This window comes from Uranotaenia lowii, chromosome 1 (genome assembly GCF_029784155.1).
Source record: "Uranotaenia lowii strain MFRU-FL chromosome 1, ASM2978415v1, whole genome shotgun sequence".
In the NCBI taxonomy this organism is placed as follows: Eukaryota; Metazoa; Arthropoda; class Insecta; order Diptera; family Culicidae; genus Uranotaenia; species Uranotaenia lowii.
In genome coordinates, this window is record NC_073691.1 from 98,001,494 (window position 1) to 98,029,316 (window position 27,823).

General features: G+C 41.0%; 1 protein-coding gene, 1 long non-coding RNA gene and 1 pseudogene across 2 annotated transcripts in view; 2 read left to right on the forward strand and 1 right to left on the reverse strand.

Moving 5' to 3' along the window:
* Nucleotides 1-10,155: 10,155 nt before the first annotated feature.
* Nucleotides 10,156-27,823, reverse strand: part of LOC129742751 (unc-112-related protein) — a 154,369-nt gene continuing 136,701 nt past the window's right edge. Inside the window, exon 4 of the mRNA XM_055734696.1 lies at nt 10,156-12,064. Within this exon, the coding sequence (XP_055590671.1) occupies nt 11,864-12,064 (201 nt within the window). The 3' untranslated portion in view covers nt 10,156-11,863. The remainder of the gene's footprint in view (nt 12,065-27,823) is intronic.
* Nucleotides 15,149-17,609, forward strand: LOC129742762 (probable methyltransferase-like protein 15 homolog; annotated as a pseudogene).
* Nucleotides 18,513-19,590, forward strand: LOC129742819 (uncharacterized). Its single transcript, XR_008736563.1, has 2 exons — nt 18,513-19,130; nt 19,201-19,590. It is a non-coding gene; the product is annotated as an uncharacterized LOC129742819 (long non-coding RNA).

Consider the following 27,823-nt stretch of genomic DNA (forward strand, 5'->3'; position numbering starts at 1 on the left):
ATAGTTTCGGAAGAGGAAAAAGTTAGTCGTAGATAGAGTGAAAAAGGTTGGTGGAAGAGCTACTAAAGTGAATAGTTATCGAATAGTGAAGTTTAAGCGGTTTCGCAAGGTTAATCGAGGTCGAGGTAGTCTCGATATTGCCAAATTAGCAACCGTAAGTCGAACCTTTTGTAAATCCTTCATCCATTGTAACACCTAACCTGTATTTGGTACGACAGATTCCCTTACGTCCAATCGGACCACATTATTGCAGTGCGGGTTTTGGAAAGTTCGCTACAAGACGATTTCGTACAAATTACGGTAACTGATTAATCAAATTTAACTTTATAGGAGCACAAGGATACAGTACACCAAACGTACACTTCTCTCCTCCGGCATGGACCAAAGGACTAACCCAGGATGATATCAATTCAATGTATCGTAATTTCGTATATACTTTATTGCATTAAACGGTGCATACGAAACAAAAATCTAAATTGTTTTATTTTCTTTCAACCTGTAGAACTTGGAGCCCTATCTATGTTGCATTTAAGGTTAAAGCTAAGTTATTAGTCCTAAAAATATTTCACGATACGAGCGATTGGCAAAATGAACACATTAAAACCCATCCCCATATAGAGAAAAATCAGCGTGTTGTTATTATTAAACCAAAATTGGTTAAAATGCGCCAAGCGTACTTTTTATGCCAAAAGTACCCAAAAATGAGGAAAGCAAACGCAGCGTGCAACAAGAGCTGTCAAACGGGCCACGCGGAAAAGATCGGCCATTTCGGTAAAAGTAAGTGGTGCTCGGACGTGTTGGTGGCTACAGGACGGCGTGCCTCAAAATTTTGCCGGAGAAAAAGCAGAAACCCGCTTCAGAGCGTATTCCCGGAAGGTTGACGACCAGTATCGGTGTCGCGGAATCGGCCGAAAATAAAAGAAAAAAAAAAAAGAAGGAAAAAGAAAACCGGAGAGACGAGCCGGCCAGAAGAGGCGGCATTAAAGAAAAAGAGCAGGAAAAGAAAAAGGAAAGAGCCGCAAGACCAAGTTGCGTAAGTGGAACAAATGCAACCCGTAGGCCAAAAATTTAACGCGTTTGTTTGCTTCCTCAGGGCTCTTTTTTCTCCCCTCACCTCAACTGCCTTCCGGTGCGGCAATTTCGGGCGAGTCGAAGAAAATCAGCAGCCCCCTGGTAGACCCCAGGAGGCGCCACAAGTGTAGGACGGAGGCACGAATCAACCAAGACCAGCAGCCCCTGGTAGACCCCAGGAGGCGCCACAGGCGTAGGGCCACAGTTCCCGCAGTGCTGCCAATCGGCACTCCGAATCGCCGAGCAGCACAACAAAACTCGGAGGCCCCGGGACTCTGCCGTGAAGAAAAGTGGAGGTATTCCGGCAGAGAGGGTCCACAAGGGAAAGCAACAGCAACAGCGCCAGCAATCGGCCCCAGGCGTAGGGCGGCCGACCAGCAGCAACAGCGCCACCAATCGGCCCCAGGCGTAGGGCGGCCGACCAGCAGCAACAGCGCCACCAATCGGCCCCAGGCGTAGGGCGGCCGACCAGCAGCGACAGCGCCACCAATCGGCCCCAGGCGTAGGGCGGCCGAATAGCGGAAGAGGCACGAGGTGCCACCCGATCGGCGCTCGGTCGAAAGGCGGCGGACGCATGCCGGGCAGGCGAGGTGCCGTACAGTGGGATCCATTCGGCGAAAATGCGGTGAGTACACGCTGGTTTGGGGAAGTGTGGGTGTGTCTTGCCATAATCCTTTGTAGCCATCATTTTTATTCATGTGGCATCGCCCACGAAAAGCCTCTTCAATAAATGGCGCCCAACAAAAACGAACCGCTTAAGTTTTGTTCGGGAAAAATAAAATATCATTTGTATTTGTGATGATATTAGTATGTTTTTGATTGTAACAGTAATTTAGTTAAACCTACTGTTATGTTATTATTATTATCGCTCAATTTTTGTATCGTATCGTAATTTTGTAATCTGTAAGTCCACATTTGTCTGGTTTTTTGATCCTAATAAACCTAATAAAGAATGATGAATAAACAAATTGATTTGTATCATCTTAATGATGAGGAGATGGAATATGAATTGGCCTTGCGCCATGTTTCAAATCTAGCCCCATGCTCTAGAAGAGCTAGGGTTGTCAAGTTAAAAGCTCTTGTCCAAGAGGACACCCTTAGAGACACCATCTATGTTAATTCAGAACACGTAATGTCGCCGGAGTTGAACATCGAGGTCTGCCAGAGGGCAGTGGTAGAATTGAGAAATCATGTTGATTTAGCCACGCAGAATAGAAATGCCGATCAAATGGCTTGCGCGAAATCGAGATTGCTTCATTACCGGCAAAGATTATCACTGATTCCAGTGGTCGCGAGTTTAGAGGAAACGCGTAGGGTCGTGTGCGAGCTTGTAGAGACGCTGCTAGCTCAGATAGAGTGCGTGAACAGTGCAGTCAATATGGTGTTAAGTGAAACAGAAAACACTAGCCTTTCAACTAGTGTCCCAACCATCCAGGCAGAGAACAGTAGCAGTAGGGATGCCTGCGATGCGTTGACGATTCCACCGAGGCCACAAGCAGTCGGAAATGATGAAGGAGCACGAGCACGGATGCAAGAAGCGGATGTCGAGCCGTCTTCTCTTCCATTCCAAGAAGGCAGACAAGGACAGAGGGACTTGGAGGAAGTAATCATCCGGAGGTCGGGTAGTTCGGCTGGTCTGGCTGCTGTGAACGTTCTGGACGAACTGCGGTTCGACATTCAACAACGACAAAGGAGGCAGCAGCAGTTGAACGACAGCTTTACAAACCGGAGTGGTAGCAACTACGACAGGCGGATGCAGAAGGCCATTCACAATTGGCCTTTCAAGTTCCGAGGCGAAAAGGACACCACGTCCCTCAACATTTTCTTGGACCGGGTGGAGACGTTTGCCAGATCAGAGGGAATCGACGATCAGACACTTCTGGCTTCTATCAAGCACCTGTTGCTTGAAGACGCCCTCGACTGGTACTCCAGAGCACTTGCCCAACGTCGTCTGTATTCCTGGCAAGCATTCAAGCAAGAAATTCGACGGGAGTTTCTGCCAAGCGGGTATGCGCAGATCCTGAGGCTGGAAGCCAGCTTCCGTTTTCAAGGTGCCAACGAAACGTTCGATAAGTTCTTCCGTGACATCTCTACACTATTCCGCTTCATCGATCCACCACTTACGGAAGAGGAGAAGTTGTTCATAGTCAAGAAAAACATGAACATGGACTATGCAACAATAGTAACAGCCGCTCAGCCAAAGACATTGATGGACCTGGTCAACGTCTGCAGCAACTTCGACGAAACAAGGCTATTGCTGAACCAGCAGCGCAGGATTCCAATTCCGCACAACCACTTACTAGAACCGAACTTCGCAACACCAGCAACAACAAGTCGGTCTCAGCAACACCAGCAGCAGCGTTTCGGGAGATTGCAAGCAGTGGAGGCGGACGAGCAGTTGTACGGAGCCACATCATACTCAGCACCATCGCATCGGCTTCCGATACAACAGCCACGCTTCAACAGAGTACATGCGGTGGAGAACGAGGCCCAGCAAGGTGCGGCTTCAACGTCAGCTATCCAAACTGAAGCAGATCCAGTGGATCCAGAAGAAGCAAACGGTTTGCAAGGGGACTTCAACCAGCTGTACGAGCAAGTTTGTGCCATGAAGCTTCAACTGGAGCGCAGATCGAATCGTTTCAATACAGGACTACAGCAGCAACATTCTCTACAACGACCGGAACAGCGTCAACAATCGCCCACAACTTCGGCAGGTCAGAACAATTTGGTGAATCGGCAAGGCAGTCAAGCGGAAAACTATCGAATACAACATCCGTTGCAACAGCAAGCTAAATGGGCGCCGCGGCAGCAGCTTCAACAGCAGCAGCAGCTTCAACAACAGCAGCCTCAACGGCAATTCCAACAGCACTATCAACCACAGCTCCAGAACCAGCAGCTTCAGCAAGCAGGCAGCAACATGTACGATCTAGATCCTGTTCAGCATACAGCGTACCGCCCAGCGCTTTGCTGGAACTGCGATGAGGAGGGGCATAGGTTTCCGGATTGCACGAAGGCACAGGCAATTCTCTTTTGCTACAGATGCGGTCGAAAAGGTTACACGTTACGCAGCTGTCTTGTTTGTAACAGCGAAGCGGAAAACGCCGCAGCGAGGAGGTGGTAGATGGAGGGCCAGATTCTTCGCAACACAGCTATCAACCTTCAATACCTCCCGATTTACAAGACATCAACTCTATCATTATCAATCCCGGACATGACAATCGTCCACACGCCGTTTTGGACGTTCTTGGAAAGAAAGTCACAGCTTTGTTGGACAGTGGTGCAAACTGTTCTTTGTTAGGTGGCAGTAAAGCACAGATCGTAGAAGAGCTTGGACTGCGAAAAGAAGCACTGAACGGTGGGATCAAGACAGCGGATGGAACGCCACACCAGATCAATCACTTCACACGTCTGCCAATATCGTACAACAATCGAAGCGAAATTTTGCCGGTTCTACTCGTGCCTAGCTTGCCAGATTGCGCTATCATGGGCATGAACTTCTGGCAAACGTTTGGCGTCAAGGCAGTGTGCTTCTCGATAATGAACAATGAAATTGAACAAGATGCAGAACCGATGAAGGCGCTTTCACCAGAACAGCAAAAGCGACTAGACCAAGTGGTACACATATTTCCGAAGGCAGAAGATGGTAAACTAGGTAGGACGCAGATCTACGAACATCAAATCGACGTCGGAAATGCGCCACCAAGGAAACAACGGTACTACCCAATGTCGCAGTACGTCCTAGCGGAAGTTAACAAAGAAGTCGACCGAATGCTATCCCTAGACGTGATCGAAGAAGCAGTGTTCTCACCGTGGAACAATCCACTGGTAGCGGTGAAGAAGAAAGATGGCAGATACCGGGTATGTTTAGACGCAAGACACCTGAACTCGATCATGGTGAACGAAGGTTATCCGATACCGCAGATATCCGCAATCATCAATAACCTCGGAGGATGCTCGTACATATCTTCAATTGACTTGAAGGATGCCTTCTGGCAAATGCCGCTCCAACAAAAGTCACGACCCTTAACAGCATTCACTGTACCATCCCGTGGTCACTACCAATTTAAGGTTGTTCCTTTTGGCATCTGTACGGCAAGTCAAGGACTCGCAAGACTAATGACACATCTTTTCGCGGACATGGAGCCATTCGTCTTTCATTATTTGGACGACATCATTATCTGCTCCAAAACGTTTGACGAGCACGTAGCAGTTCTTCAAGAAGTGGCAACCAGACTACGTCAGGCGAATCTCACCATTTCTCCGGAAAAATCCAAGTTCTGTCGCCAACGCATAAAATATTTGGGCTACGTTCTCAGTGAAGGAGGATGGAGGGTCGACGAGGAAAAGGTGGAGAGCATCGTCAAATTTCCAGTTCCAAGTACACGAAAGGAAGTTCAAAGATTCTTAGGCTTATGCGGATGGTATCGACGCTTCATTCCAGAGTTCTCACGAATCGCCGCACCAATCACGGAGCTCACGAAAGCCAAGATCAAATTCCGATGGACAACAGCAGCAGAAGAAGCTTTTCTCAAACTCAAGTCAGCTCTAGTCACCGCGCCAGTACTTGCGATGCCGGACTACACAAAACCGTTCTCAATAGCATGCGACGCTAGCGATGTCGCGATTGGTGCTGTATTGACGCAGGACATCGAGGGAGAAGAACACCCGATCAGTTATTTTTCCCAGAAGCTATCTTCGTCGGAGCGAAAATACACAGTCACAGAAAAAGAGTGCTTAGCAGTTATTCGTGCGATAGAAAAGTTCCGTGGGTATGTAGAAGGAGTACGTTTCGTCGTTTACTGTGACCATTCCGCACTCAGCTACCTGAAAACTTTGAAAAACCCCACAGCCTTGATGAGCAGATGGCTCTTGAGACTCAACGCGTTCGACTTCGAAATCAGGTACCGGAAGGGCAGCTGCAACACCGTACCAGATGCGCTATCCAGAGTAGTCTGTTCGCTAGTGTTTTCGATTTCCGAGAAGAATGATCCATGGTACAAGAACATCGTCAAGCAGGTAGAAAGGAAAGGCGACAAATATCCCGACTTTCGTATCGCAAACAACGAGCTCTACAAAAATTGTCATTGCAAGGACGAGGCTGGTTTAATCACGCATCGATGGAAGAAAGTAGTTCCGGAAAACCACCGAGCAGAACTCATTCGTCGATACCACGACGCACCATCAGCAGCGCATCTAGGCTTCCAGAAGACGTGGCACAAACTACAGCAGCACTATTACTGGCCGAAGATGCAGGACAACGTCGCCCGTTACGTCAAAGCATGCACTACGTGCAAGGCTAGTAAAGCGCCCAATATAAGAATGATGCCGCAGATGGGGAAGCTCAAGCCAGCGAAGGTCCCGTGGGAGCTAATTTCTATCGATTTCGTCGGACCCTTAACCAGATCCAAGAAAGGCAACACTGTGCTGCTAGTAATTGTCGACTGGATCACGAAATACGTCATCGCTCACCCGATGCGAGCAGCTGATTCGAGCAAGATGGTCGAGTTTTTGGAAGAAAAGGTGTTCCTCAAGTTCTCCAGACCAAGGATTATTTTATCAGATAACGGCAAGCAGTTCGAGTCGCAGGTGTTTCGGGCGCTGCTAAGCCGTCACAACATTATCCACATGAAGACCGCTTTTTACGCACCGCAGGTCAACAACGCCGAGCGAGTGAACAGAGTTCTTATCACTTGTGTTCGATCGTTGTTGGAGGAAGATCATCGAGAGTGGGACAAGAACCTGGCCGCCATCACCGCAGCCATCAACAGTGCGAAGCACGAATCAACCGGAGTCAGCCCGCACTTCGCTAACTTCGGAAGGGAACTTCTGTTGCACACGGACCTCTACACTCTGCAGGACTTAAACGTGTCAGACGATCCAAAGGTCGCGCAGGAGATGCGGCTATCTACGATCAACAGGATTCACAAGTTCATCCAACAGCGGATCAAGAAGACTCACGAGAAGACAAAGCAGCGCTACGATCTACAGAAGCGGACTGTGTCCTTTCAACCGGGCGAGCTAGTATGGCGCCGCTCGTTTGTTCTTTCTTCGAAGGCGGACCATATCAACAAGAAACTGGACCCCAAATTTATTCCGGCTATCGTTAAAGAAAAGCTGGGAGCCAATCTCTACACTCTGGAGGATGTCGTCACCGGAAAGCGAGGTCGCTACCACGTGAAGGACATCAAACCAGACTAAGATAATCCAGCTATGACCACAGCCAAAGCCTGTCAACCAAGCGCAACAGCGCAGGAAACACCGTTAGGCCGATCGGGAAAAATCGTGCATCTGGAAAACGCAGCGAGCAACATCTCTCATCTACCTCCTCGTGAGTACAGTAACAAGTCCAGCTATGTCCGCTACCCAAGGTTGCCAACAAAAGCATCGCCGATGCGAAAAAACACGTTCATCGTCAGCACCACAACCATCTGCTTTGCTCGACGACTCCGGAAGAAGGGCCCGTCTGAAGGAGCTCATTCGCAGCAGCAGCAACATCCGATTTTGTCCCGCAAACACGAACTCCGCTTATTCAGCACAGCATCAACAAGACGAATCAGGACAACGCCCACGGTAGCTTGAAAGAGGTTGCAAGATTCCTGCTGACTTTCTCCTAGTCCGGAGGACCATAGCTGACCAGGCTTCCCAGAAATAAGAAAACCGAACAAGTACATCCACAATGAACTCCCGATTAAGACCACCCGATCAAGACTTCCCGATTAAGACTACCCGATCAAGACTATCTTCATTCAACCACGACAACTCCTGATTAAGACTTCCCGATCAAGACCAGCTTCAATCAACCATGACAACTCCCGATTAAGACTTCCCGATCAAGACGAATCTACCAAAAGTTATCTACCAACTTTGTCAAAACCACAAGCTATGAGATCACCATCTACCACGGTCCACACCCCAAAATACGCGCAGCGGAACCACAAATTACCCTCGCCTGAAATGGTGTCGACAGTTCAACTGTCCGATTCAGACTTGACCACAAATCACCAACCTCACATAATGATACATAATGGATCATGCACAGTTGTCAAGGGGGTTGCCAAGGAAATATCAAAAGGAACGCGATCTGGAGGCGCGGTATAACCTCTATTCCGGGCCCTTGGTAATTTAGAGGATTAAATCCCTCTTTTCCTTAGACTTCTGTTGCTTTTAGTATAAACCAGTTAAGTTCCCACCTAAATTTCGTTTGTTAAGTTCTATTTGTAAGATCTAGGTTATTATCTCTATCAATAACCATTTGATTTTGGATTTTCGTATGCTGCTGAGGTGGATGTTATTAAGTAGATTGTTTTAAGGATTCGAAGGAGTTTCTTTCTGCCAGATATACTGGTAATGATCGACACATTTGCCATAACTTGTTGGCTTAAATTTTGTTGGATTCTGCCAAGATTCGTTGGCGTAGAGATATAGTTTATTGTCTTTAGTTTTGAAGAAACTCACCACTGCAGGGTGACATCAGTACGAGGTTTTCTCGACACAGCCGTCGATTTTCATATCTCCTTCGAACTCCTAGTGGCGTGATTATGAATTTTTCATGGATCCTTATCATGATCCATGAAAAATTCTACCAAAGCAGCAATGTTGTGTTGCATTTAAGGTTAAAGCTAAGTTATTAGTCCTAAAAATATTTCACGATACGAGCGATTGGCAAAATGAACACATTAAAACCCATCCCCATATAGAGAAAAATCAGCGTGTTGTTATTATTAAACCAAAATTGGTTAAAATGCGCCAAGCGTACTTTTTATGCCAAAAGTACCCAAAAATGAGGAAAGCAAACGCAGCGTGCAACAAGAGCTGTCAAACGGGCCACGCGGAAAAGATCGGCCATTTCGGTAAAAGTAAGTGGTGCTCGGACGTGTTGGTGGCTACAGGACGGCGTGCCTCAAAATTTTGCCGGAGAAAAAGCAGAAACCCGCTTCAGAGCGTATTCCCGGAAGGTTGACGACCAGTATCGGTGTCGCGGAATCGGCCGAAAATAAAAGAAAAAAAAAAAAAGAAGGAAAAAGAAAACCGGAGAGACGAGCCGGCCAGAAGAGGCGGCATTAAAGAAAAAGAGCAGGAAAAGAAAAAGGAAAGAGCCGCAAGACCAAGTTGCGTAAGTGGAACAAATGCAACCCGTAGGCCAAAAATTTAACGCGTTTGTTTGCTTCCTCAGGGCTCTTTTTTCTCCCCTCACCTCAACTGCCTTCCGGTGCGGCAATTTCGGGCGAGTCGAAGAAAATCAGCAGCCCCCTGGTAGACCCCAGGAGGCGCCACAAGTGTAGGACGGAGGCACGAATCAACCAAGACCAGCAGCCCCTGGTAGACCCCAGGAGGCGCCACAGGCGTAGGGCCACAGTTCCCGCAGTGCTGCCAATCGGCACTCCGAATCGCCGAGCAGCACAACAAAACTCGGAGGCCCCGGGACTCTGCCGTGAAGAAAAGTGGAGGTATTCCGGCAGAGAGGGTCCACAAGGGAAAGCAACAGCAACAGCGCCAGCAATCGGCCCCAGGCGTAGGGCGGCCGACCAGCAGCAACAGCGCCACCAATCGGCCCCAGGCGTAGGGCGGCCGACCAGCAGCAACAGCGCCACCAATCGGCCCCAGGCGTAGGGCGGCCGACCAGCAGCGACAGCGCCACCAATCGGCCCCAGGCGTAGGGCGGCCGAATAGCGGAAGAGGCACGAGGTGCCACCCGATCGGCGCTCGGTCGAAAGGCGGCGGACGCATGCCGGGCAGGCGAGGTGCCGTACAGTGGGATCCATTCGGCGAAAATGCGGTGAGTACACGCTGGTTTGGGGAAGTGTGGGTGTGTCTTGCCATAATCCTTTGTAGCCATCATTTTTATTCATGTGGCATCGCCCACGAAAAGCCTCTTCAATATCTACTTACGGAATCATTGCTGAAGTGAAAAAAAATCTACGACCAAGCGTACCAGTTGGGTGTTCAGGAAGCCAAAGAAATGACCACAGGAAAATATCTTAATATTTTTGCAAGCAATCGCAAAAAAAACATAGCGTGATGATTTTAGCGGTCGTGTACAAATAAACAGAAACGTTCTTTCATAACAAAACAAAACAAAATTGCTTAGAAGTACCTACATTTATTTCAATATGTTTCGTACAAAATTTGTTACAGAAAAAGGTTAATTTATATTTAAATTTATCAGCAACCAACATTTGATTTGATTTATTATTGCTTTTATGTTTGTTAATTTATAACTTTTTTTCGGTTTCAGTAAAACCGTTAGCAAAGCAAATATTAACACGAAAAACGATCTACTTTAAACAATCATAAAGCCTAGTCCACACTAGGAGACGGCTCGTCTCGAGACGGTCTCAGCGTCTCCCATTTTCTTCGGGAGACACTGAGACCGTCTCAGATTTCCAACAACAACAACAGACAACAAAGTTCGTCTCATAACAAAAATCGCAGTTCATGCTGCCTAGTGTGGAATAGGGTTAAATAGCAGAAGTAGTTTACACAATTATTGTTTACTTAATAAATATGAATGTTAACATTGCAGCTTTTGAAGACATATGCATTAAACCATACACAGTAAACGAAAATTACCGAGTTCGGTAATTTTTTTACCGAAATCCTAACATGTGTAAATCGTTAAACTGTTCGGTAATTTTTTCGGTAAAAAGAAACGAACATCGGTAAATCGATTCTTCATTTACCGATGTTCGTTTATTTTTTACCGAAAAAATTACCGAACAGTTTAACGATTTACACATGTTAGGATTTCGGTAAAAAAATTACCGAACTCGGTAATTTTCGTTTACTGTGTAGGGATAAAATTATTTCTTACAAATTGCTTCAAAGCGTATAATTTAGTATGGTTTTACGTTTTGGATTAAGCTCAGAAGACACTTTTGGCATATTGTAGTGGGTAAATAACGTATACACAGTAAACAAAAATTACCGAGTTCGGTAATTTTTTTACCGAAATCCTAACATGTGTAAATCGTTAAACTGTTCGGTAATTTTTTCGGTAAAAAATAAACGAATATCGGTAAATCGATTCTTCATTTACCGATGTTCGTATACTTTTTACCGAAAAAATTACCGAACAGTTTAACGATTTACACATGTTAGGATTTCGGTAAAAAAATTACCGAACTCGGTAATTTTCATTTACTGTGTAGGGATAAAATTATTTCTTACAAATTGCTTCAAAGCGTATAATTTAGTATGGTTTTACGTTTTGGATTAAGCTCAGAAGACACTTTTGGCATATTGTAGTGGGTAAATAACGTATACACAGTAAACAAAAATTACCGAGTTCGGTAATTTTTTTACCGAAATCCTAACATGTGTAAATCGTTAAACTGTTCGGTAATTTTTTCGGTAAAAAATAAACGAATATCGGTAAATCGATTCTTCATTTACCGATGTTCGTATACTTTTTACCGAAAAAATTACCGAACAGTTTAACGATTTACACATGTTAGGATTTCGGTAAAAAAATTACCGAACTCGGTAATTTTCATTTACTGTGTACCTTTAGACATATTTTATAACTTCATAGCACGATGTGCGCTTCGTTTTATGGGGAGTTTTGACTTGTCTCAAGAGGCTTTTAAAAAGTAGCTTGTTGTTTCGAATCGCTTGTCAGCACTCTGATATTCATTGCACCGCACTGCACAAGAGCTGACAGAAATTTTGGGGTCCATACCTTTTTCGGTCTGTTGTGGTGTTGTTATCTACAGTTAAGAACAGAAAATCGCGGTACGCGGTTCGATCCGTACTCATGAGAAAATGAAACAAATTTGTCAAACACAAACGCTTCTCAATTCCAGCCGCCGGTAAGTTTGTGGAACAGTTCTTCATTGAGCGATTGATTAGTTTCCTTTGAGCGCATTGACATAAAAATGTAGCCTCCGATGAATTCGTGAATCACCTTGCAATCGGCCGACAGCGATGAGAAGATAATACTCTCGCCCTGGAACTGGACCATCATACACTTTATTTCCCAGTTTACGTTCCACGCCTGAAAAAGAACAAATAGAGTAGTACTCCGAATTAATACAACTTTTTGTAAATTTATTTTTCGGCATATCGGTGAAATGTATGTTCTTGAATAAAGAATATCAGAATTGAAAATTGATAAAGGTGGATAGAGAAGTGAGGAGAAAATTTACAGATGTTGAAAAGAGCGAAAGAGCATTTTTGCTCTTTTAATTTTTTTAAATTTTTCATATTTGATTTCAAGCGTAACATTTCAAAAGGGCGAAACTGCCAAATGTAAACAAATCGAGTTAACAGTCATTCCGAATGCACGCGGTTGCACTTTACCTATCAAACGCGGTTTCATCTTAAAATTACTTAAAACTTTCAAAAAATTGATAAAATTCAATTGGGCGAAACTTCATGTTGATGCATTTTCGTTGGAGCGTGAAGTTACGCCTATTCAAAATGGAGTGAATTTTTCTATTCGTGTAGAGCCAAAAGACGTAACTGAGTTGACCGTGTGTGACAAAACGGCCTAATTAGTTTTTGCGTGTAGGATGAATGGGCGTAACTTCAAAACCAAAACAAAAACGGCCGATCAATTGGGCGAAACTTGCAGGCGTAACTGAAATCAAAAACAATAATAGGGCGAAACTCGAAAATCTCTGAAATTACGTGAAAAAAGTTAAAGTTCTTGATAACCATCGAACAATAAGTGAATATAATGCACATTTTTTGATTTTGTTGAACAAAAAGTGGTCGATTTTATAAATAGGATTTGAATAGGTGTTCCGAATTTTCAAACGCGTTTTTCTCGTTTCGAGCTAACTGCTAGTTAGATTCTCTTATAAACTGGCGCTATAAGAAAAATCAATGAAATTCATAAGATTGTCTTATGAAGCGAATGAATTCTGAGATGAACACCTACTTCAATGAGAAGTTTACGCTTTTCATAAGATGGTCTTATGGAAACAGGAAATTTCACGTATAATAATAAAAATTCAAAATATTTGATGTTTTCATTTTATTCTTTCGCAAATTTGTGTGGAATAAATTCATGCATGGTCACCATCAGCAGCACATCAACAACCGGTACCAATTAAGTCACACACAATTAAGTTCCAATTTGTCACATCCGGATCTTTGACCTTGCGTTTGTTGCCGGTCAGCATGCTGAAAAGTAAGCCAGAAAATATATTTTAGTTTGCAAATAAATCTAACGACAACAAGAAAAACTTACCATTTAAAAATACAATTTAATTTCACTTTAAAAAATTAAAAGCTGCACCAGGAGTGCTTCGTTAGACGATGAAAACTGATGGAATGAATGAATGTGTTCATTTTGTTTCCACAATGCCGGTACTTCTATTTTGCATAAGATGTTCTTATGAAAGCTGGAAGAATTTCATAACCCGCATAAATCAGTATTATACAATAACGATTTCCATTATCTTCTTCCAAAGACACACGAAAGATTAGCTTTATAGTTTTGGATTATTAATGTACGATTAAGATAGTCTTTTTTCCATGAAATGGAATCGTTTGGACGCACTTTACGATACAGCGAACGGGTCGTTAAGTAGAGTAACCATTCATTTTTTTTACTTTTTTCTACTCGTTTTGAAGCGAGTTGGATCGTACGTGGAATCTTCAGTGAATGATCGTCTCATAAGAAAAAGGACGATACAGCATATCGTGTTGTATTGATAAAAATATTAAAAAAATAATATCCAAAATTAGCTCTATAAACTTTTATTTTTCATAATATTATTTTACACCTAATAAACTTTTAAATATTCACCTTTTTTAATTAAAATTCTTGTATATGCGATGATCGCGTGTGCTGCTGCTCTTGATCTTTTACGGTGGCGGAGAGGTAGATAAAATCGGAAAACTGAGATGTGTCCGCGAACGTCTTCCTCCTCTGAGCTTTTGCCGGTTTTTTCTTGAGGTCACCTGCAGCCGTGGTTCCATCACAGAGAACAGACATACAAGCTAGCCCACGAAACTTGTGTAAAAATCCCAACACCCTTTTTGAACTAATTTTGATTTTTGGTTGGGCCACCAGATGTCTCCAAACACACCAAAGAGAACTGTCAAAACAAAACTGAATAAGTTTAAGTCAATTTTCTATAGGTCGTATGAGCTGCTTGCATGCTTCTAGAAAATCGCTATTGAAGTTTCGTAATACGTTCATCATGTTGCATAAAAAAAATAATCATAAAAGTTATTATCTTTTTCCATCAAATTTGTTAGAAATACAAAGGTTCAAACAGCTGGATGCTTAAGTTATATATGAAAGTAACCCGCTTTGAGATGCCTACACTCAGAAAAATACTATTATGTATGCCATAAGATTCTCTTATGAAGTGGCGCCATAAGAAAAAATAATGAAATTCATAAGATTGTCTTATGACGCGAATGAATTCTGAAGATGAACGGCTACTGCAATGAGAGGTTGTTGCTTTTCATAAGAGATTCTTATGGAAACAGTAAATCACTTTCTAATAAGAATAATTCTAGATATTTCATGCTGAAAACATTCACTTTATTGTTTACCAAATTTGTTTTAAATTTAATCATTTATGGTCACCATCAGCAGCGCATCAACAGACGGCTTCATCAAAGTTTTTTTTGAAGCATCTTGATCTTCGACCTTGCGTTTTTTGCCGACCAACTTGCTGAAAAGTAAACAAATAATGTATTTTAGTTTACTTATATATTAATGTTCACACCAAAAACACCAAATCGAACTTACCATTCCGGAGATAGAAATTACATTTAACATTGAAGCAAAACTAAAGATAACTATGAACTGGCGATTACTTCGTACTGTTAGATGATGAAAAAAACTGATTCAATGAATGAATGTGTTCATTATTTTTTCACAATGCCGTTTCTTCTATTTTTCATAAGAACATCGTATGACAATTGAAAGAATTTCATAAGACTCTTATGAAACATTATTTTACACTCTAAAAAGTGGTTCATAAGATGCATCTTATGAAAATTATAATAAGAATTTGCCTGAGTGTAGAATCAGTACTTTAGTATGTTCTTGTATTTGACTGGACATACACGCTAATTTTTTTTTAACCAGTTTTGGTTAAAAAATAACCATTTTATGGTTTTTGCCTCGAAACTGCCAATATGGTTATTTTTTAAGAATTTTTTGAGCTCCAAAATCAACCATTGTTAAAGTTTTTGAGCATTAACCAAATATGGTTAAAAATTCGATAGGAAAATTTTCGCCATTTTAATTTGGAAGTGAACAATGGCGAAATTGAACGCGTTTTATTGTTTTTAATCCATGTTTATTTAACGTTTGATTCCACCGGATTTGTTAAACTGTCGACTGAAGGATTAAACAATGGCAACTCTGCTGGAAGGTAATTCTATTTTTTCTTCTAAAATATGATTTTTGAATTTGAAATCAAATTTCTTTGCAGGAAAACTAAACGGATCTTCCGTACCGTCTTCTTCCGTCGGCGGATTAGCGATTGCGATGGTACCGGACACCGTAGTTGAGAGAAAACATTTTCGGAAACGGAATCGGTACGATCCCTTAGCATCCGTCAATCCCGGCTTAGCACACATCCCGGTGGTAAACAAAAACCAGCAACAACCGTGGTCGTCGTTAACAAAGTCTCCGGAACCGTGTTCAACGACAACAGTGATGATTTTCTAATAAAGCCCCGCAGCATCCCGAATCACTAGGAAGAGGAAGTGCCGATCGATAAGGAAGAAGATAAGTTGAACCGGGAGCTGTTTCGGTTCCGACGGATTGAAAAACGAAATCAACAAATACGGGCATCGATTGATTCCGATAAACTCCGTGCACCATGGTAAGTAAAAACATATAGTTAGTCTACAGCAATGCTAATTCCATTTTCAACTACCTTTTGCAGCAATTCCGGTTCCACAGAGAAAAGATAAAATCGAGATGATTGCCGCTCGACCAGCTGACCTGTTGCTGTTTGCTCGGAGCATGATTGAGTGTGATGCTTCTCATCGTCAGCGACCCTGGGGGTGATAACCAGCCATGCCACCACTCCGAAACCCGTTTGCCAGCCGTATTTATCAAAAGTTTTTTGAAGCCAAAGTTATACAACTTATTGTAAGTATTCTACCTAATTTGTCTCTGAAGTATTTAGTAATTATTAGATTAACTATTAGATTAGTAACTATTAGATTATAGTTATACAAGAATTTATTTTACAGCTTCCGGTCGGTGCGTATAATGTCCCAGCACTACAATCGCTTTCTCAAGCTGCTGGAACGTTGGCCGGTGGATCAGAGTAAAATCGGGCGGGATCTGGGACAGTTTTTGCGGGATCAGCTGGCCGGAGTGCTGGGTGGTGTCAACATTATTGCCGTGAACGACGAAAATCTATCGTGACAGCATCGAGCGTTGGAGAATCTGGTTAACGACGTGCACCTGAAGGCACACCCGAGGATGCTTCAATCGACTGCCACCGAGCTGTCCGGGGAGCAGTGCCGGGACGTGCTTTCATCGGCAGTTTATGGAATACTTGAACAAGCAATGATGAAGGTATTAGCCGGCGGTGTTCATAGATTAGGATTAGTTTTAAGCAGAAACTTTGCCACGAATGTTGGCCATGTTCCGGTTATGGCCGGGTCACGTTTTTGAAACCTCAGAAAGGAGAGCTATTTGTGTGCGCGGGAGGTCACACCAAAGAAATTTTAAAAACTGCTCCGGAAGCCAAAACTATTGCATTGGATCGAGATCCAATTGCTCATAGGATTGCAACTGATTTGGCTTCCTGTTACCCGAAACAAATCATACCTGTACTTGGGAGGTTTTTCCGAGCTTCCCGCAAAATTGCGAGAATTAAAGATTCGACAAAATTCCATTGACGGATTCATATTCGATTTCGGTTGTTCCTCGATGCAGAAGGACTGCGTGGTTCTTCAATTAGCAGAAACGGTCCCCTGGATATGCGAATAGATAAGGATCGATACCAGGACAGTCCAACGGCCGCTGAAGTCTTGGCCAAAATTGACGAAACCGATTTGAGCCGGATATTGAAAATTTACGGGGAAGAAAAACAGTACAGAAAAATTGCCATAATCGAGGCTCGTCACTCAATGCGTGAAATCGAAACCACACACCAGCTGGCTGACATCGTTCAGTCCTGCTTCGGAACGGGAATGCACCGATTGGACAAATTTAAAAGACCAAGCCATCCGGCCACGAAAACTTTCCAGGCGCTGCGAATCTTTGTCAACAACGAACTGAACGAAATCAACTACGGGATGCTGCTGGCCCAGCGATATCTGAAGCTTAGTGGCAAACTGGTGGCTATAACGTTCCACTCGCTCGAGGACACTGTCGTAAAGCGGCACGTCATGGGTAACGTGTTGAACGATATGGCCAATCGGTTGCCGCTGCGCTACTCCAGCCACACCGTTTATCACGAACGGCAGGCGATGGACAGTCTAACGAAACCGTGCTCCGGATGGCAGCAACTGACCAAACATGTGGTGCTTCCGGGTGACGAGGAGGTCGAACGAATCCCCGGAGTCGGTCGGCCAAACTGAGAGCGGCGGTAAGGGTGAGTTAAATTTCGTGTTCCTGGTCAGGTGTGCTAAGAAATTGCCAATAAATTCGTATTAGAACGCTGGATGATGATTTATCTTTCGATCCGAAATCCCAATTCTAAGTATTTTTAAGAAAAAAAATTACCTGTTTTCCTTCCATTCTGCGATATGGTTCAAAATTAACCGTTTTTCAACTTCTCCGCAATAATTTCTTGCGGTTAAAAAGTAACCATATTTCCACTTCTCAAGAGAAGTCAAAAAATGACTTCTATGGAAGAAACCAAAAAATAACTTAACGCGGAAAGGTGTGAAAATGGTTACTTTTTAACGATAATTGGTTAAATAATTTCCAGCGTGTAGGACATTTTCTAACATAAATTACTGTTCAAGAAGTGAGAAATCTTATACCAAAGCTGTTAGTTATCTTAACTGTCATAGTAGTGAAAAAATAAAGAAAGTGAAATTCCTCCCAGTTAAAAGTAACTCTGATTTCATTTGTTTAGCAATAAATTGAAGTCGTCCATTTTACTGAGACATTGGACTCATTTTTTGTGGGTTCATATACGATTACGTCTTTTCAAAAACTGGGAACACGAAAATTTGATTTGTAACTTTTGAACGGCGCAATAGATGGCACTGTTTGTAGTCAATTTCTAACGTAGTTTTTGGTGATAGCATTTGAAATTTTACACACTTTTTTGACGATTTTTTGTTCGAGCTAAGTCTGACCTCTGTGCCTAAAGTTTGTATGGGATTTTGAGACATTTTGTTAAGGAGGAACATTAAAATCCAGTTTTTTATGAATAACTTTGGTCCCCTTCGGCTGATTTATTTTAAAAACGGTTTTTCTTAAAGCCTGAACTATGACAAATACCCAAGTAACATTTTAAACACTTTTAGGTTTTATACGAAAAGCGCAAGGTTTTATAATCGCATTGAGAATGCGTTTAAGGCTGTAAAGCGTATTTCGAGAAGATCACAATATAAATACCCTTCAGGATAGTTACAGAACCCTAACACAACTCTCTACTAAAACTCAACTTGAATTCAAATTGATTTCTCTCATTCATTTTTATTTCGGTCTGGAAGGCAGCTACACAACCTTTACAAAACCTTTTTATACAACTACTGGAAAACGTCAAAACTACATTGAAAAAGCCTATAATATCACAGAAAAGAAAACTCTGACGGATAAAAAGCCTATATAGGGATAACAGCGTTGCCATATTGAAATCTGTATTTTCATTCGGAAAATTTGGTTTAGTTTTCGTATCTTTTATTGATTCTGTCTTTAAATAGTCATCTGATTTGCCTCGACCATACTTCAAATTCTATTTTAGTAAACTTTATGAAAAACGATGAAAATCTGTACCGAATTTCAAAAATTTGTCACCTGTTCGTACAGAATCTGTACCAGAAATAAACTCAAAAATCTATAGTTTTCTCGATAAATCTGTCATGTGGCAACCATAGTCTAAGCCAATTCAAGTATCAATAATGGCAGCTAAGTGATAAATTTCCAAATCCACTGCAGCAATCAAAAGGTAAATTTCCATCTTTTGATAGCATTGCATCGTTCAATTGCGGTATGTTAATTGTTTGCAACTTCCGTAGGTTCAAGGGCTTTCGAAATCATGGTGGAAAAGTTGATCCTACTTTGCCAGGCCTGCCGCTATCCTGATGTTGCGTTCCGTCTCAATCATACCACAAATATCCGGATGTTAATGATGGGAGGTCACCAAAAGACAGTTCTTCGAGCAACGCAGCATCAAAAACGGCCTACACAGTACCCCGTTGGCTGTCGGAATTTTCATCACCGGAGAGATTCCGTAGCGTTGGAAAAGAAATCCGGCTAGATCGATCCTTGAAGAGCACCGCATAAATGCAATTTCCGACTACATCATATTAATATAAAGAAGTGATCAAATTAATATTAAGAAGTGATAGAGTGACTCTTTGAAAATTAATAATTGTGTGTAATAAATGAACAAAAAGTGCTCGAAATTATGTGTTGTCATTTAATGAAATCATCAGCTGTTCCGAAAAATGTCGCTTGCAGTAGATGAAACGCAATTTTCCTTTAGTAATATTTATTTCAAATAAAAATCACAGAATGTAAGTGTTTTCATTTCATGCATGAGATATCGTTATTCTACTAAATATTTTTTTACATACTAACAAATGAGAGGAAAACATGACATTTGCAAAAATCGAATAACCAAAATTTATGTATGAGCTCTTTAATTTAGCAAAATCATAAAGGGGCGCTTTTTATTTGCCCTTATTTCGAAAAATCAATCGAAAAATTTCGAAGCGCAACCAATTTTTCATCAATTTTGATAATAACATCTGCATTTTGCCATATATATCTAATTATTATTTTATGCTTTTTGATTTTGACAGGAATGAACCATGACGTTTTTTTGTCGTTGAAATTTCCTTTTTTTTTGAGTCGGATTCTTATATTTTATTAAATGCGATTTAAAACCGTTCTCAGAATAGATTTTTTCATGAATAATTTCTTCATCTGCCACTAGAATTGATTATCTTGTACCAGCTTTCGGCAAAGCCCTTTTGAGTCCATATGGTTGTATAAGGTACTTGTAATGTGTTCTTCAGAACCTCCTGTAGGTGGGCCTTTTTACTCTTATAGGTGTTTTAAAGATGTTTTAATGGGGTTTATATAACAAAACGTTGTTTTATAGCAAAGTTTTTAAGCGCCCTTCAAGTTTCTTAAAAAACTTAAATTGTTACTTGGGATATTTTTTTTCCGAACACTGCTTTCCGATTTGACTTATGATTAAAAAAAGTTATTAAACTTCAAAAATAGGGTAACTGCATTACTGTTAACACAGAGAACAGACATACAAGCTAGCTCAAGAAAGTTGTGTAAAAATCCCAACACCCTTTATGAACCAATTTTTGTCTTTTGGCTGGGTCACCAGATGACTCCAAACACACCAAAGAGAACTGTCAGAACAAAGCTGACTAAGTTTCAGTCAGTTTTCTAAAGGTCGTATGTGCTGCTTAGCATGCTTCAAGAAAATCGCTGTTGAAGTTTCGTTCGAAAATTGATGAACGAACGTTTATCATGTTGCATGAAAAAAATAATCATAAAAGTTAGATATTATCTTTTCTCTTCAAATTTGTTAGGAATACATAGCTTTAAACAGCTGGATGCTAAAGTGATATATGAAAGTAACCCGCTTTGAGATGCCTAGAATCACAACTGCTGGGTAAGATTGATCGTCAAGAATGTTCTTGTATTTGACTGGACATAGGTGATGCATTTTCTTACATAAATTACTGTTCAAGAAGTGCGAAAACTTAAACCGAAGCTGTTAGTAATCTTAACAGTCATAGTAGTGCAAAAATAAAGAAAGTGAAATTTCGCCCAGTTAAAAGTAACTCTGATTTCATTTATTTAGCAATATATTAAAGCCGTCCATTTTACTGAGACATTGGATTCATTTTTTGTGAGCTCATATACGATTACGCCTTTTTGAAAACCGGGCACTTTAAAGTTGATTTGTAACTTTTGAACGGCGCAATAGATGGCACTGTTTATAGTCAATTTCTAACGTATTTTTTGGGTGATAGCATTTGAAATTTTACACACTTTTTTGACGATTTTTTATTCGAGCTTGTACGTCTGTTCTCTGTGGTTCCATCGTCATAGCCTGAAATTGCACACGCTCATATTTTTTTAACCATAAATGATTGTTTTTCATACATTTTATGGTATTTTTAGTAGAACTGCTAAAATTATTATTTTTCAACCGTTATGAATTGTTAAATTTCAACCATTTTCCGAGTTTATGAAGAAAACTTTGATAATGGTTGAAATTAAACAAAAAAATGACTGAAAAAACAGGAGCCATATTTTCATTCGCTGAAGTGTTTGTTTTGTTTGTGATTCTACGTTGGACTAAATTTCTTAAAAATCTCTTGAATTGCTTGACATACAAACTGTAAGTTTTGTTCTGGTAATATCTATGTTAATTCAATAAATAGAAATTGTGTTCAGATAGATCATTAACGTCACTCTTTCAAATTCAATTTTCAGACGAGAGTTAGGTTATCTGGGGTCGGAAGCAGCAGCAGTTCCACCGCAGACAAAAATTCGTCGGTTTGCTACTCAACGAAATTATAACAGCTGCCGTTACGTCTTTAGGTAAGTACATATCAATTTGGAAATCTCTGTGAACTGTTCCAAAATTAATAACCACGGAAAATTTATTACAGAATGTTCCGGAACTCCCTACGTTTGCTGCATCAGGAGGTTCCGAATATACACCAAGAAAAACTGGCATCAAAATCACAGCACAGCCGGAAGCTGAACCACAGGCACCGGCTGAACATTAAAGGAAAGGCAGCAGCGCATTATCCGTAGCAGTAGCCGACACAATCATTCCCTCCACCGACAAAACTTTCTTCCGCTAATGCAACATAGTAGTGCTACAATTACAATTACAATTATGTTTATTAATGATGTTTATAATACATAATGCATAATATGAAACTTATTGAATTTCTATATATTGAATGAAATTTAAGTCGATTCATATTTAAAAACGGATATTTTCTTTTAATTTCGACCCATTTTTACTTTTTCGACCATGCTTGAAAAATAACCATTATTCAAGTTCTCTGTAGAATCTCATTTTATGAGTTTTCACTGAAAACTCATAAAACGACTTGATCCACTAAACTGCCATTATGGTTATTTTTCAAACATTAATGGTTCAACTTGGCCCAGCGTGCAAGCATTTTCCAGATGTTGACCATTTCGCCTTCTAGATGTTCCATGCTTGGTCTGAATTTAGCTTGCCACAGATTCCGGTATTCCTTCTTCGCTGAGTTCTATCAGTGGGAGAGAATGGATTCAACTAATATATTTCCTCTAAATAAAAAGATTTTTACTTTACCTTCATCACTTGCACCTGTCGTCATCCCCGGCGACTTCCACGTAGTCTTTGGTGGTTCCGTACGCTACTTCCCACAATCCGGAACAGAAAACAAAAAATGGTGAAAATGTGGTCATGTTTGTTGACGTGACAGCAGAAAATACGATGCGCGTTGCAAAAAAAATCTTTTAATTTCCAAAATGATTAATCTTATCTTTCCCGAATATTTTTTTATCATTTCGACGTGTTTCAAAAATAATCAATTTCCTTAAAGAAGTATTAACCGTATCTTTCCGAAATGATATTTTATCCATATTAGCAAAGACACATTTAGCCAAAACCAACCCCCTGGCAACTTGACGTTTCCCATACAAATCGCGTGTGCCAGTTTTTTCTGGTTCTCTGGTTCTGTCAAATTGAAAATCAAGCGACTTAACATGTCGGAAGGACGCATATTGAAATATATTCTCTTTCAATTGATTCAACAAATGAAAAAATGATTCGAATTTAAAAATTTAAGCTCAGTTATATGTAAAACGATCTGTTTTCAAAAGTTTAGTCGATGCAATCAACTCACAGACGTAAATCTGTGTATCATTTATTAGGTCTAAAACTACTGGACTAATCCAAATAAACCACAAATATACGGCAGTTTTTTGGAACAAGTATCCCTTCCACCGAAACAATTGTGGACAATCGTACACAATAAATGTAAAACAAAACATCACCACAACAATCATCGAATGATTTTCATAAACTGCGATACATATGGAAATTTTAGAATGGCAAAACTTTCACATTATAGCAGAACATTTCCTGTTTTATGGAAAAACTGTTCCTATACAATAAATAAATAGGTAGAATATTGAATGTGTATAATAACTTCGGTTGAATCTCTTTTTCATTCATTCGAAAGTTATGAATTTGCCTGATTCGCACCACATTTGATGATGTGCCCTTTCCACACGCATGGCTCGAAAAGTATGTAAACAAGCGGTACACATGCGACATCTGCGATTTTGAATCAGGCACACGAAGCTCGCCAGAACTGTCAAGTTGCCAGGGGGTTGGCCAAAACACAATGTGAAAAGTTACTATTAAGGTAATCAGAACGAAATAATACTTAAGATTCAGCGTATCATATTTGATTATGCGGGAAGACTCTTATGAAAAACAATTTTACACTCTAAAAAGTGGTTCATAAGACGCATCTTATGAAAATAATAATAAGAATTTGCCTGAGTGTAGTATTTTTATTTGTTTTATTTTCTTATGAATTCTTGAATATTTCATATGAATCGAAATTATTTTTTTCAAAATGATTCTTTAAATGAAACTACGACTTTGAAATTTTCCAACGAAATTTATTTTATAACCAATACTGTGCTTTGTTTATGGTTTGGGTACTTTAATTGATTCAATGCTTACCATGGTCCTTTAAAAAACCGTTTTGGTATCCGACTCCTCACGCTGCGCGTTCGAACTTGAAAGACGTTTTGTCCTTCACGCTGTCGCGTGGCGGACGGGGCTTAGGGATCACCCCTAGCTTTCACGCAGACCTAGGAAGCCCCGGCAGACCTAGACCAATGTCTTAGGGCCGCCGCTTCCGGCGGCGGGTCGGCGGCCTCCTCGGATTTGGGAGCTTCGGCGGCTTTGTGCCGCCTCAGCCCCTTCATCCTCGTTGGTAGCGGCTTTGCCGTTATGAAACCCCATTTTTTTTGTAACAATTCTTTTTTTTTTTAAATAATTTCTAGTAAGGATAAATGTTTTCAATTTTCTGGGAAATGGTTCTTCTGGCGAAAAAATTTCTGGTACATGGTTCATTCTGGTGAAAAAATTTCTGGGAAATGGTACATTCTGGCGAAAATTTTTCTGGGGAATGGTTCGTCTGGGGAAAAAAATTCTGGGGAATGGTTCTTTCTGGCGATTGGAATTCTGGGGATTTTTCATTCTGGGCAATGGTTTTCGGGTAACTGGAGTACAACCTTAATATGTATTCTAAACACTTTTTTTAAAATAAAATTACAATACAGTTCGGTCTATCCGTATGTTCCGAAAAAGAAAAACTTTTCATTGACCGTTATGATAGAAAGGATCTTAAAGGGTGGAACAAACAACGAAAACCCTAAACCGGATGTTGTTGCCCCTTATTCTTGTTACCTTATCCAAAGAGCTATTTTGTTTCCCTCCAATCGAAAAGTGTTGGATGAAAATAAAAATAAATCGGTTCTGCTAAAAGAATGCTATAAATTCTGCAATTTATAATTTTCATGATTAAATGATAAACGATTTTTCGATTCGAAATTTTATTTTCAAATAACTGTTGCACCATGTAAATACTGCTTAAGCCCTTTTTTTAATATTAACATATTCAGTTAATCTACCTTCACCACCACCCACGAGCAGCGCTGAGCTGGAGCTTTGCTGCACTCGAGGATGACTAGCAATTGGACAGAATCACCTGCAGGAATCCTTCAGGGGCTCAATCCATTCCGGACAATCAACAGTCGGTAGTGGATCGAACTGATTCCCCAACCTACTCATCGGACTTATCGTCATGCTGCTCAGGCGCCTAAGAGCACCTGTATCCGTGGTCCAAACAGCCGGTTTAGACCCAAATTCCGACCCGAGCAACCGCACTGGTGATCCATTATACCAGTTTCAACTCAACTTTTCTTAGAGCTGGTATAAGGATTGATCCAGAACTGATGAGATTTGGATCCAATTTGACGCAGTTCTAAACCGTTTGACAGATAATGTAACACGAGTGCAGTTGCCAGTTTTTTCATTGGATTGGATCTAATTTCTTTGGTTCAATTCTTGTATAAATTAGACCCAAGAATAGACCACGAATACAGATGCCTAACGTTGCGCCTATTTTGCTATTTCAGCTCATCGGTTTCCTCGTTCAAAAGTGCCAAAAACTTCATCTGGTTCTTCATCTCGATGAAGATCGGATGTTCCTGCAGGAGGGCCAGCCGGACGATGGAATGTAACGCCTCGCCATGTTACCATCCGATTCGATGACTTTCTGCTGCTTCTAGATAACTCTTGAAAGAAAAAAGTGTTGAATAAGCATAAATTTGTCATAAGTAATGCAAAATTAATGTTACTCACCGCTACCGACAAAGCTGGCACTGTCGTTTATAGGTCCAACCTCTTCCAGCTTTGCTTACCAGCCTAGATTCTATGAATTATAATTGCAAAAATCAAGGCGAAATCTTTGTCTAAGCAATATCTTGATGATTGGCAAAACTTCGTGTTTTACAAAAAATCATAGTGTAACGAATGTGTTTGTACCCGAGCTGTCAACAGCTTAAGCGCCACTCTCAGAAACCCTAGAGGCTGTCGATGCGTGTCTTCCGTCCCGGCTTGAGACTCAGTTCAAGGCGGGCTTACAGTTAAGAACTACTAGATCAACATTCAATAATCCAACCGACCAACCGAGTTGCGGCCCTAAACTTCAAAATTTCTGGAAATTGATGCGACACCCAAAACCCTGCGACACAATCAAACCTTACTCCCACACAACCCCAAAATGGTATAATCGTCAACGGATTCAAACAAAACCCAAACACTCTAGAGCATAACAAAATTTGGAATGATTTTAACAGCTGTATTCAAACGGATCCTCATTCCCTATGTGACGTCACGAAAACTATTATCTCTTAATGGTTAAATACAATTTCCTTATATCTAATCTGACCTTGTGATGTGGTGTGCCGTTGGTTCCAAACCTGCTGATTCTTCGGCTCCAGAATCAGAACAACTAGCCAAGCCACCGCATGCTGAGGTGGTTGTGATCTTGGCTAAACCGTAACGCTGGATGGTTGATCGTTTCGAAGGAACTGTAGCGAGCAGCACGTGGCGACAATTGGCTTGAAGGCTCGCCGGAAGTGACCAAGAGAACCCGGTTTCTACAATGGACCACAGGGAGAGTAGCGGTTTTTCCTACCACCTTTTGACGGCTCTCCAGCTATTGGTAGCGATAGCTCGGTCGATGCTTTATTAGTAGAAACACGTGTTCCACAGTTGACTCAGGATGATGTTTGCCAACTTCACAGGATCAACATCGCCACAGTCTGAGCGATAAATGTGACCTTCAGCTCCCAGCAAACGCCCACGTTGAACGATGGGATGGCTGTGTTCAACGGGTTAATTAGTTCGACAAATGGTAATATTGAACACCGAGAATATTACCTGCTGACAACTCTTTATCTCCACCTTTCGGCGAATTTGCGTGATTGCCTCGAATCACACACTTGGTCACCTAAACAGTATTAATAATTTACTTTCAATTTACTTCAATTTACTAATCTGATTTAACTTAGCCTTTACTAAAACTTGGCTTCTGCCATGCGCCCAAGATCTGAACAACACTTTTTGCCTATAGGTTTCTTCCAACGACCGTAGTTGCAGAAAACTAATCGATCTACATACATAATTAAAGTAAAACAGATATATTTAGTTTTAGCACAGAGAACAGATGCACAAGCTCGAACAAAAAATCTTCCAAAAAGTGTGTAAAATTTCAAATGCTGACATTCAAAAAATACGTTAGAAGTTGACTTGAAATAGTGCAATCCATTGTGCCGTTCAAAAGTTACAAATCAAATTTTCAGGTGGCCAGTTTTCGAAAAGGTCCAGCCAAAAGAAACAGAAAAATTGTTCAAAACTATCGTTGGAAAGTTTACACAAGTTTCGTGGGCTACACTGTAAATTTTTGCCTCGATTTCCAGCAAAAAAAATTGCTGGAAACGTCCAGCAATCCAAATTTTTGCTGGAAACCAGCAATCGGTTTTCGAATTGCTGGATTTTTCAGCATTCGGTTATGTGCTTGTCATTTTTGCTGAAAAATCAGCAATCGGTTTTCAAATTGCTGGACTTTCCAGCAATTGATCTAGTTTGCTGGAAAATCAGCAATCGAGTTGTCAATTTGGAGTTTGTTTTGGTTTCGTACGCTGAAGTAAGGTGAGATTCTATTTTACGAATTTAGGTTAAATTAATATAATTATTTTATTTTCCTCTATATTCTAGCAATCAGGCATCAAGTCAAGGGTAAGTTTTTATTGTACAGGTAGATATTCCATTGAAGATACTAATCAAAACTATTTTTACAGGTGGCGGATGATCAACATTTTGGCACAAAGCGGCCACCCCAGAGCCGGTGTTAGAAAGTTGTGAAAAAAAAAAGTTTTTTTTGGAAAATAAATTAATCCCTAATTGAAAATGGGAGAAAATAATTGTTTTTATTGCTTATTATATGCACAGCCAATATTAAACTTTAATTTTATATTGAAATATAAATTTCATACTAAATACTGCCGGTT